This window comes from Phalacrocorax carbo, chromosome 2 (genome assembly GCF_963921805.1).
Source record: "Phalacrocorax carbo chromosome 2, bPhaCar2.1, whole genome shotgun sequence".
In the NCBI taxonomy this organism is placed as follows: domain Eukaryota; kingdom Metazoa; phylum Chordata; class Aves; order Suliformes; family Phalacrocoracidae; genus Phalacrocorax; species Phalacrocorax carbo.
Window position 1 is genome coordinate 94103087 of NC_087514.1, and position 12719 is coordinate 94115805.

General features: G+C 39.3%; 1 protein-coding gene across 2 annotated transcripts in view; it reads left to right on the top strand.

Annotated features, from left to right (window-relative positions):
• Positions 1 to 6859, top strand: part of CDYL (chromodomain Y like) — a 106718-nt gene extending 99859 nt beyond the window's left edge. For both annotated transcript variants that reach the window (XM_064443533.1, XM_064443532.1), the window contains 2 exons: positions 4438 to 4581; positions 5713 to 6859. In XM_064443533.1, coding sequence (XP_064299603.1) covers positions 4438 to 4581; positions 5713 to 5871 — 303 coding nt within the window. In that variant the 3' untranslated portion in view covers positions 5872 to 6859. The remainder of the gene's footprint in view (positions 1 to 4437; positions 4582 to 5712) is intronic.
• Positions 6860 to 12719: the final 5860 nt, after the last annotated feature.

A 12719-nucleotide genomic window follows, 5' to 3' on the forward strand; every position in this document is an offset into this window, starting at 1 on the left:
CAGGCACGGGACCTAATCCCACATCACGGGCACCCTTAACCCTGACGGTGGCAGAAGGGTTACGTCCTGCATAGCAGGACTCACCTTCCCTGCCGATGCCTTGTGAGGATCAGCCACCAGCGTGTTGCATTCAGCACAGCATCAGAGCGTAGCGGAGAATGGGCTGGTCGGCACTCGGTGCCGTTACACGGCAGAGCGCTGTGTCACAGCTGTTAGCAGTCTCATGCCAGTATGCAAAATAAATAATTCAGCTTTCAGGCGCTCGTTCTCAAGAAGTTGTGTTGAACTTCCTCAGATCATCAGATCTCTGCTGATGTTCACACTAGGGTGTTATGCTAGAATTACTCAGTCCAAATCACCTTTGTGGAGGACCTCGGGTTTTTTTCTTTTTTTTCTAGTCTTGCACTTGATTTATGGTATTGCTGGATTTTAAAAAAAAAAAAAAAAAAAAGGTAACGCCTTGCATTGCTGAAAACATAAGCCATGTGTTAATTAGTATCCCTTTTCTTGCTTTTCAATTAGGTGAAAGAATCAAATGTAACAGAAAGCTATTTAAAAATCTCTTACCTACAGTATTTTCATCTTGCTTACTATTTTTATGCTGTGTTCTTTGAAAACTGTTAGACCTACGTCCCATTCCAGTTTGAACAGTAACAGTATAAAACAAGCACTTGTAGCTACGCCTGTTTTTGTAAGTTACTGTTTATTATAAAAGCCAGTTTTTCCCTGTAGGTATTTGAGTTAAAAAATACATTTCAATATATTAAAAGCATCAGTTGAACAGATCTAATGACTAATTGTGTGTTTGGATTGAGTTATTAGAAGAGAACAGAAAAGGTAACAAATAAATTAACAGTTATAAGAGAATCTTTAATATCTTAGCATGTTTCAAACTACTGATTGTTCCTTTCCCTTTTTATTTGGCCATCCATCCATCCATTCATCCATCCATTTCATCCATCCCCGTCCTTTAGAGACTTGTGAATTGTTACTTTTCATTTCTTTAGAAGTTGTTAAAAAAAAAAACCACCCAACACAAAAAGCTCTTCCCTAGTATACTCTTTCATGTGTTTGTGAATGCTCTCATTTTTAAATACAAAGATTTCAGTTGAAAGCGTCCAGTGATAACGGTTCCATAATATTGGTGCAAAAGGGTGTGGGGGTGGGAAGTCCACTGTTTTCATACTATCCTCGGCCCTCTGCAGTATAGCAATGTCAGTGCTGTTCGGGAGACAAAGTTGGACTTCAGTCAGCAGACATCTTGAAATAGCTTCAGACTCCATACTCAAAATTTTGATAAGGTAGCATGCTTTCTATCTAGAAAAGGAAGAGAAGTCAGCAGAAAGGAGAGGTGGCATGAGTCAGATGAGAAAGATTCAGGGGAAAAAACCCTAAAATATCATACAAAAGAAAGAATTACGGCCTCTGTATGCGTCATAAAATTGGCTACAAACGTATTAATTCAGTCCCACCCTTAACTCTTGTAAGTCAGATTCAATGCGTTCCTTTTATCGTCAGCAGTTATGTAAAAGTCTTCAATTGTAAGATTGTTGGAAATATCCTCCCTATGGGGTCAGGCTTGGCTAGTGAGCAGGTCTGGCGTGGAGGGGTTCAGTTTGGGGTTTGTTGGTTTTTTTCCCCCACAGAACTTGTTCAACACAGGTCAGTGTTACAGGAAATCTGAAGCCCAGACCTTAGGATTCAGAAATGATATAGTGTTGGGAATACCAAGAATTTTAGAAGGATTCTTAAACTGGACTTTTCAGTTTTGAAAATAATCTGTAATAGAGATTAAGGTGACGTCTGTTTGGGGAGATATGTTATTGTGCGTGTGCTGTGGAGTTCTTGGTGTGGTTTACTGGTCCTGGACGTGAAGCACAGGAGCCACGTGATCAAGCGTCACACACGGGGTTTCCCTGCTGGCCTCCAGCACACTTGGCAGTGTTTCTCATGCTTTTCTATCAGTCATGAGGGATACACATTTCTATAGTGTCTGTAGTCCACAGCCCAGCCAAGGTCGTGGGGGCATTACAGAGAGCCGCTGCCTCCTGATCATAGTGCAAGAGAGCTGAGAGGCTCCGCGGCGCCTAGTGCCTGTGGGCTTCCACGAGAAGTTCCCCTTGAGCCTCAAAGCACTTGCTGTAAAAGAGAGACAGAGCAGAGGCCAGCCCGGTAAAGTTCCTCTGTGGAAGGAGAAAGACAGATGGAATAGAAAATCAAGGTCATTAATAAGAAGCTTATATTAATGAAATACTTTATTATCTTCATTTTTGCTGCTGTATTATATTTCTTGGAAAGTAACCACCAAGTGTGTTAATTTTCACAGCAGATGCAAGGCATGGGTATATGATTAAAACTGGTTTAGGCGTGGGGTCTCCGGCATATGTTGTGTATAGATCAAAAGTGAAGATGCCAGAGCAAAACATTTGCCTTCAAAACCTGTCAACTGAGAACACTAACGGGAGCACGCATTTCATGTCAGGTTTTCTGCTAATGCTGGCTTAGGGCTGGCAGAAGCAAGATAACAGCACCGCTACCATTTGTGGGTTTTCACATTCAGGAGGACGCAGCCGTTGTTACTGAGCTTTAGGAAAAAAAGAAGCTGGTTGGTTGTGGTTTTTGGTGGGTTTTTTTAAGTATTTTGGAAGAAATTTTTTTTTTCTCTGTCTCCTTAGGAAAATTATTCCTGTTTTTAGACAAACTTGTGTGTATCACTGATTTTTGGCCAGTGTTTCAGGTTAGTATTAGTCACATGTAATCTGGAAAATTAGAAAGTATAGTTGTGATAGTTAATGACCCTTGTGTATTTGACTTTGCTTTCACAGAAGGTAGACTTATAGGGGTATATTATTTGTACCTTTAGTTTGAGGCCTTTTTTTATTTTAAACTACTATACGTGGATCACAACTTTCCATTTTAACTTTTGAGAGATGTGGTGATGATAACTTTTATGTGAAATACCCTAGGAACCGTCTCCTTTTTTTACATGCCTAATGGACTGGGAGTCAGCAACCAAACTGCCAGCAGAACCCTTTTGTATTTCATTACAAAAGGGCAAGTAATAGACCTCTGAGTTTTCAAATTTCTTCACCTGTAAAATGGCAATACCAGGAACATAACCTGCAGTAATTCTCTAGCTTGAGATCCTTTACTGAAAGTAGCTGTAATAATTACCAAAATTTCCAGTATTAGAAAACATTAAAAAAAACTCAGAATTTTCTCCTCAGAAATGCTACACCTGTCAGGTTTGGGTGTTTTCTAACAGCCTTATTTCCTGTATTTCAAAGGTCCAGTGATGGCTTTGTCATATTTTCAATGTAAATTAGTCATTAAGACACAGTAACACTGACTTCTTTTTTTGTTTTGTCTTGAGGTTGGCAATTACTCTGACTTTTTAATCTTCACTGTCTGTTTCTGTGCAGATGTCACTGCAACCAAAAAGTTTAACTATATAAGAAGCTTCACTAAAGGTAGAATTAAAGCATAAGCATAAATGGCTGTAGGATGAAGCTTTAACGGGGAAGCTGATAAATAGTGAAGTGTATGATAATTACAAATCAAAAAGATTTACAGAACTAGGTAAGGACTAGATAAGAATAATTCTTATTGCATAGACTGTAGTACTCTGTTCTGTACCCTTAAACTAGGTACAAGATCTTTTAAACGCTGGGGGTTTTTAAGACGACTGCTAAAACACTTTTGAAAGGATTTAGCAGTTCAATATTGACCTCCTGAATAAAATGGGAATGTTTATTTTCTATGAATCTGATCAGAAATCAGAATACATCCTTTTCCCTTCAGTGGGTTTTGGAGGTCAAATTTTAAGATGATCCAGCTATTTTAAATGTTTCATCATAAATGAAATACTGTTGAAGACTTTTCAGAAATGCTGAAAATAAACCATTTATTTAGGTTTCAGACATTTTTCAGTACTGAAAAAAAATCTTGGTTGCAAAATATTTAACTGTTCTACCAAGACTGCCAGTTCCCAGGCGGTCTACTACCAAAACGGGGTTATCTCTGTCATTTACGGATAATGTAGAACTTTAGCAAAGATGTCATTGCTGCAACTAACATTATGCTACGCATCTGCCAGGCATTATAACCTGTTACCGCACAGACATTTAATCAAGTCAGCGATACCGCAAGAAGGGTAGAGCTAACCAAGAGTCATGAATGGGAAATGACAAAAGACATTTTCACGTTTAACCCTTAATCATAGACCTCCGTATTTTTATAACTACTGCTGTAGTACAGTCAACACCACTGACCAGCTAGTGGTAGGCAAGGCTTTATTGATTAAAAGTCGGAAGAGCTATAATAAACAAAACTATTTCAAGTAGTTCAGGCATTTTCCTTATTTGTTTTGAACATTTTTCCTTTAATGAGTTTTGTCTCATTACATTTCATACCAGAAGTAACTTTTTATCCCTTCAGGCCAATGAAATGTTGTTCAGTGGGAGGAAGTTGACTGCGCAGGAAGCTTGTGCCAAAGGACTCGTCTCTCAAGTGTTTTGGCCAGGAACATTCACACAAGAAGTAATGGTTCGAATTAAGGAGCTTGTCACATGTAATTCAGTTGTAAGTTTCCTTTATTGTCTTACAATACCTTTTTATGATTAGAGTAAGAATAATTAATCTAAGTATTATTAGACTACGTTATTATGTCCTTCTTAAAATAAAAAACAAACCACCGTTGTCATGAAACAAGGACTGCATTTTAGTATGGCAATGGCTTTTAACACATTGCTATGTATCTCTTAGTTTCTGGGGTTTTGAATAATTTTTTTTAAAGTTACATCTGACTCTTCCTTATCATATGCCGTAGAACACTCTGGTTAAGAACATTAAAACAGCGTTGGACTCTACAATATGTTTTGGTTTTAACATAGTTGCATAAGTCCCACTTAGTCTAATCAACAGTGTAAAGAGTTGCCGTAAGAACTGCACGGAAGCACAGAAGTCTTGCGTTATCTTGAGTTGTAAGTTAAATTACCAAGGCAATAAGAAGGTCAACATAATGTCAAAGACTGCATTTAGTTTTACGAGTATCACCTAGTGCATTTGTGGCTGTGCGCACCACTGGCAGTTGCACAAGATAGCTAAAACGACTACTTGGTGCTTTCTTACAGGAAAAGATACAGTACAAATTAGCTGTTCTGTGCATTAGAAATTTTGGATCTTGAAACAGATTAATAGCTTTCTAAATGGAAAAGCAAACAAGATTTTTCAGTCTAAATGCTCAAGAGATTCAAGGCCTGCCTGGTTATTAGAGCAGTTCTGGATAAGAGTGTTATGATTAGCCTTTGCCAAAATGGAGTTGGGGGTTTCTCAAGTTATCAACACAAAACCATACACACACACACATATATATATATGGTTTATATAGAATATATATTTTTTATATTTTTATATATAGTGTGTATATATACACACAAAGTCATAGTTATGAATTTATTATTTTATTTCCACATTTTTGTGCACTTGTAAATTGTGCTGATATAGGGTAAGGAAATCCTGTGTGACATCATGAGATAGACTCTAGGAGAAACTTTTCTTAGGGTCATAGTACGTCCATGAACTGATAAGCTTAAGTTCTTCAACTTCAGGATTTGCCCATGTAAACCTGTAAGTGCCCATGTTGCTCAGCTCTCCTGTAATAATAACCCAACTCCCTTCCCTTCCCCCCGCCCTTTTATTTTTTTTGCCTAGGTACTTGAAGAATCCAAAGCTTTAGTACGTAATATCATGAAGGTGGACTTGGAACAAGCAAATGAAAAGGAGTGTGAAGTTTTGAAGAAAATCTGGGGCTCAGCACAAGGGATGGACTCAATGTTAAAATACCTGCAGAAGAAAATTGATGAGTTCTGATGAGAGATGCCCATTGACACTGGAATTGTATCTCTTGGACATCAGGGCAAACAAAATATGCCCATTTAAAAACCTATATAAACTCACCCCTTGCTCAGCTTGGGAACAGGAGTGGACTCCCCCTCCCCCTCCCCCCCCCCCCCTTTTTATTGTCAAGGGGTTTAAAAGTACTGTATCACTTAAATTTGAACAAAACTCCTTTCTCCCTGAGTGTTACATATAGATATATATCCACACACAAAACCGTACGTGTGTGCATATATATGTCTTTTTATATATATATAAAAACGTAATATGTGTGTGAGCGTGTGTATGTAGACACACACACACAAGCTAAAAAATACGATAGAGTGCACTACCAAACATCTCTTTAAAGGCTCTAGTTTTTGTTATCTTTGGCTAGTACTGTATCAAATAGAGAATGGATTAAAAAGTGAATGGTGTTGCATTATTTTCTGTGTGGCAGGGAAGTCTGGAATAATGCTTTTCTTTTTCAGTAGAATACAGAATTGAAACGGGTATTAGCCAGCCCTTACCTTCACTGCCCAGGAGTCAGCTAAGATACAAGGCATTGTCGCAGAAGGTGGTTGAAATACCTCAAGCAATGGAACATTCTAAAATTTGGGGGAATTAAACCCTGTTAAGATTAAATCACACATTGAATCCCCAAAAAGAGAGTGTGCTCAGGATTAATGCTAAGAAAACACTCTGTCCTTTTTTGGGGGGGAGGTGTAGAGGGGTGGGAGGAAGGGGCAGAAATATGATGAATTCTTACCCAGATAACATGAAGAAACCACTGTCTCTTGGGGAAGGGGAAAGAGGGGAAGGGGAGGGAAATGGAAGGGGGAAGAAAAAGGAAAACACAGATAAAAAAAGCTTGTTTTGCAGTATTAGTGAATCACTGAATATCTTATGTATGAATATCCTAAGTTATAAGTTAGTTTTAGTGGGTTTTTAAATAGTCTCTCTGGGTTTTTTTGTTTTGTTTTTGTTTTTTTAAATAACTACATAAGTGCTTCTGTTGCTGGGTGAGAATACTACTTTATATACAGTTTGGGTTTTGTTTTTGATTCTTTTTTTCCTATTTGCTGGTTTAATTGATGTATTACACCAAAAATGCATTTTATGTTAATAAATTTTAGGTTCACTTAGAATATATTATTTAATAAGTTAAAATTCTTTTGGCACACTATTAAGTAAAAAAAACTCCTTTAAAAAATCCCCTGCATTATATTAGATGTTTAATGTTCTTTGTCTATGCTTTTTTATTATTTTAATATACACTATATACAGTATGGTGTAAAAGAGTGCCCTGTGTAAATAGACCTATTTTGCATTCCTTTCAGGAGTGGTTATTGATTCCTGACCGCAGGTATCTATTATTACTTGGGTATCTGTGCTTGCAATCTTATTGAATGTATTATGAAGAATGAAAAAAAATCAAACCTTATTTTTGTACAGTTTTGAAGTTTTTACTTGGAACTGACCCACCTCCCCTTCCCAGTGGAGAGCTGTACAGTGTGTAAATCTGCCTTTATCTTGGATTGGTACAGTATTTTTGCATCTGTGGGACCTACTTTTTTGTTCTAGTAGTTTAAACTATATATAAACTGTACAATCTGTAAAGTTTTTATAGAATAAATATTCAGCTGTGAAAACTGGTTAAATAAAACTAATATTTCTTAACACATTTTAAATGTGGTTCTCGCCTAGTTGTCTTTTCCAAAGACATTGCAGTTCTGATTTTAACTTGCAAGGTCTGTTTCAGCAACTCTTACTCGAAAGACACTGATATTTATGGTTTATTTTGTTAAACTTGCATAGGGTCTTCACAATTTCCTTCAACTGAAAAGCTGGAAATTAATTTAATGTTGCCAACTATATAGAAGTCTTCTCTTAGAGGCGGCAGAGGGGGGAAGACAACATAGGAAGTCATTCTGCTCTTATTTTCTTACAGTTCTGAAAGCACATCTAGTAAAATGTTTCTTTGTGATCTCTTAAACGTAGGTCATTTTCCCTACAATGCTGTGGTAAAGTGAGAATTCCTTAGTTAAACATAATTTTATTGAAAGGGAGAAGGAAAGGTACCTTACCTACAGTTCCCTAGTGTTAAACCTTTTGGAGTTCAACTCAAATTTATACAAAGATCCCTTTTCTGGCATCTGTAAGAAGCATTTGGGCACAGATTGCATCTATTTCAGCTGGAGGAGTATTTTTGCTTTCTGTAAACGTGAAAGAACTTCACTGTAACAGCAGACTGGAGCTATTTAGAATTAAATCAGTGGAAGGTGCAGGTAATTCAACTGGAAAAAAAAATCTACTTGCTTTTTTTTTTTGCTTTACTATCAGTCAGGCTGTTCTGCTGCCTACAATTTGCATATTAAGATGTAAATAAGTTGGTGACTGTAAATGGCTGTCTGTCTTAGACCTTTTTCCAGTCATAGTTCAGAGCAACTCATATACACTATCATCAGCGTCACTGTGCAACTGCCCTACATTTGTATTAAAAGCAGTAACTAACTTTACACTATTTATGAATGAGAGCATAATTTGGTAATAACGGCCATGTTTTGTCCAGACAGTGGACTACAGGGATACTGTTTCTTTAGGAAAATACTGTCCGGTTCTTTGTAGTATAAGTCTTTTAGTATAAGCCTTTGATGTGTGTGAAAGTTACAGTTAAGTCTAGTTTAGTCTTTGCAAAACCACAATAGAACAAAGACAGGAAAAGTATAGCCTCCAAACAGCAAGCAAGAAGGCCTGAGAGATCATAAAAACTGACTTAAGACATTTTAAAATTAGTGTTTTTGAGGCTTTTTGTCACAGAAGACACAGGTCTTTGTGTAGCCTGGGTCATTGCTGGTGCTTGTATTCTACATAATTTGCAGTATGGCATAGATTAACTAACCTGAAGCTTCAGATTTAGCCTCTGATCATTAAAGGCACTGTCACCACAAAGGTTTGACTGGGCCCAAGGAGCAGCACAGGGAGGCTGCTGAAGCCAGCGTGACGTCTGAGGGACCTGGGCTGGAGTCACAGCCTCACAGAAGCAGGGGTACGTCAAAATGGCTTTTCTATGTTGATTCTAGAACTGATGCGTGAACAGCTCATACCTGGAGAATTTTGGCACCAGTTGTTGGACCTGGGTGCAGTGTAAGACCATAGAAACGGTATCTTTCTGAACGATGCCTGAGAGAACTTTCATATGGGTTTTTTTTTAGGTTTGGTTGTTTGTTTTTTTTTTATAGACAAATTTTCTTCAGTGTTTTCTTCCTTCAAGCATGAAGGCAAATCACAACACCTGCTTGGGTGGCAGAAGTCTAGTCAGCAGCTAGTAGAATTAGGAATAGTGGTATTGGAATATAGACTTGAGCTAGCTTTAGCCTTGCTCAGTCCCAAGTCTCCTGACAAGACTGTCTATCTCGATTACAACACTGTACTCCTACAGAGCCTGCTTAATTCCTTACAGAGCATAGAGGCACACTGTAAGGCAGCTGTCAAGCGTTTGTGCTGAAACTTAAAAGTAGCACAAGAGCCTCGATAATGCAGCATAGGAATCTCTCTAGGCCATTCTAGTTCTCTTCCTGAAATAGGTAAGCGTCTTGGGCACTAGCAAGCAGCAAAATTGCCAAGCATTAGCAACCAGACGGCACTGAGGCCATAGAGTACACTTTTCCCATGAAAGTTCCATCACATTCAAGTTTATTTTTGGAAGTAAATAAGAGAAATTTTCTCCTGGTCAGGAGACAGTACCAGAGCACCACAGGTTGAATGGACTTGGAACTGTTTGAGAGCCACCCGTGTATGCTTAACTGCACCTTCTGCTAATGTGTTAGTTTGAGCAAAAATAGAAAGCAGAGCAAGGCTGTAGCGCTGGGTAAGCTAATCTACAACAGAAGGTGTTTTGGGGTAACTGGGAGGTCTGAACTCACCTGTGGGTCTTTTCCTTGTTCAAACTTCCCATTTTGCATGAATCCAGGATTTGAAGCAGTTTTCTTCAGTGAGTCCTTCACTGGATTGCTGACATTGCTACAAGACACCTCTCTGCTTCAGAAACTGCACCATTATCCTGAAAACAAGGTTCAGGGGAATTAAATAATCTTTTTAGGTGAGTTTACTTTCTTAAAGTCAGGCATGCTTGAAAATAATAGAAAAACAATAGAATGCTGAGCAGTAAACTGCTTCACTTTACACTGATCTATTTCATACTTAACCCAAACAGTGGATAAAATAGGGCTGCAGATATCCTGGGAATAAGGCAGCAAACAAAACGTTTCTGGCCAAGCGGACAGGAAAGACTTTCTTCAATAACTGGATAGGCTGCAACAACTCTAGGTTTGTTGGTAAAAGTTGAGGCACTTCACATTCATCTGGGACATGACAAGTATGCTTCTGAAGAGAGTAGGAGGGAGGAGATACTTCTTCAATTCAGTTAGTTTGCCATATGATTTTCCATCCTAAGGAACTGCCAGCAGCACTCAGCACACAGGCTGTCTTACAGAGCTGTAGCAGAGGCTGAGTTGGCAACCTTAGGTCATGCAGCATGGGAGCTCGGTTATACTGAAGATGGCACACGGGTGAATTTTCCTTTCCAAAGGAAGACGTATCAGGAGGAGAACCCCTGTATAGCACAAGATCACCATGGTCCTGCTCCATACAGCCCCTCAGATTTCTCAAGAAATACTTCACTCACAGGTCCCTGCATTTTGTTTTTTTCTTAATCTGCCAGTCACGTCACTCGCAAGTCAGTCATGTGCCAGGCTTACCAACAGATAAAGAACAAATACAATGACCTGTGAGGTACTAACAGGATGAAGAGTGATTTGATGTGCAAAGACTTTGAAGTGCAATACAAAATGGAAAGACAGTGATGGAGTTCCTTTGGTCCTCCTCATCCTTCCTGCAGAGGGAAAAACACAACAAATAAGGGGAATTAAAAACCAACAAGAAACAGCAGGTAAGAAGTCAAAGGAGCTGCTAGAGGAAATAAAGGAACAGCACTTATTCTTCCTTAAGTCCTCATTCTTATCACCCTCAGTGCTGGAAGAGATACTAGTTGACAAGAACTCCAGGTGGATATATACCTGCTCCATGCAGCAGTGTGGGGCACATTATCAGTACCTATGCCTAAATCCATTCAGACTACGAGCCTCATGTCCACAGGCCCTGCAGGTCCTCATGGGGGACTTCAACCACCCTGGTATCTCCTGGAGGGCCAACACAGAGAAGGCTCGGGGGGGGTCTCATCAATGTACATAAATACTGGAGGGAGGACGCAAAGAGGATGGAGCTAGGCTCATTTCAGTCGTGCCCAGAGACAGGACCAGAGGCAGTGGGCACAAACAAACACAGGAGGTTCTCTCTGAATATCAGGAAACACTTTCTTACTGTGAGGGTGACCGAGCACTGGCACAGGTTGCCTAAGGAGACTGTAGAGTCTCCATCCTTGGTGACAGTCAAAAAAACTTCTGACCATGGTCCTGGGCAACCAGCACTCAGCAGCCCTGCTTGAGTAGGGGCGGATGGGACCAGATGACCTCCAGAGGTCCCTTCCAACCTCTACCATTCTGTGGAAAAAAAACCAAAACAAACCCCAAACCCACTTGGCATTCGTTTTGCAGCTATTCAGTCATCATCTACCAAAAAATCTCTACAGCTAGAACTGCAGGCTCTGCAACACTACATGTTAGTCTTTGAGAACACATCATCTTGTGCTGTATGATACCAAATCACCCAGAATGGAGATAAGTACAGATCAGCTTGTGTGTTTCAGGTAAGACAGGGATCATCCTTTATTCCATCTGCTAAAAAGCATAAAGAAAAAGTTATTTGTTCAAAGAAAAAGAATTTATTTGTTTCTTCGAGGATAAACAGGGTTGCAATACTTAACCAAAATAAATACACGCCTTTTACAGTACCCGAAACATTGCTTTGGCCTCAGCAGCTCCTTGCAATTTTGCTTTTCTTCCAAGATCTGCCTCAAGCAAGCAAGCTGAACAGTAATCCAGCCACTGGCGATCATCCTGCAGTGTAACCACATGGGCTACTCAAGAAGACAGCATATAGTGTGAGCCTTTAGGTCCAATGCAGTACAGCTTTACTATGTCCTCTGGATATAGCTTCCTAAACACACACTCTGGAGCAGCTAAGTAGGTCTGCAGGGTGAGAAGTGAACTCATAATGCTGTAATAAACCACCATTTCCTAGATGCTGCTTTCCAACACTTGTTCATTATAACCCTTTCCTTCCATCTCCAGCAAAATGTTCTGATTGCTAGACAAAACCTAGAATACAAACAATCTTCAAAGTCCTGCTTGTCTTCCCTGCCTCCCCCTTATTAATTTTCACTAAATTCACTGTACCATCTGTCTCGGTTGGAAAAGGCACTCACTGAGGTCACCCTCAAAGTCACCCCAATCGTGCTGGGTAAACTGGCTGCTGCCAGTAGCAACTTCTGTGAAACGCAGATGCTGCTCCTTACAAACGTAACGTTTTTGGAATTCACTGAACTTGTCAAGTTGGACAGGGATCTTTAATCAAACAGTATTAAAAAACCAAACCAAACCTAAACACAAGTGCTAAAGCCAGGAATAACTAACCGAGACACACACTTCTACAGAAATCATGCATGTACTACATGATGTAAAGTACAAATGACAAAATAACATAGTTTTCTTTCCACGTTCAAAAGACAGACACATCTCCATGTTTCTTCCCTTTCTTCTCTCCACCACACTCCCCCCTACAGGCTTTATGCTCAGAAAGAATGGTGGGGATTTAAGCTGGAAACCTGATAAATCTTGAATTTATGTGCTGGAAGAATTATTTTGGTGCTAAGTAACAGTTAA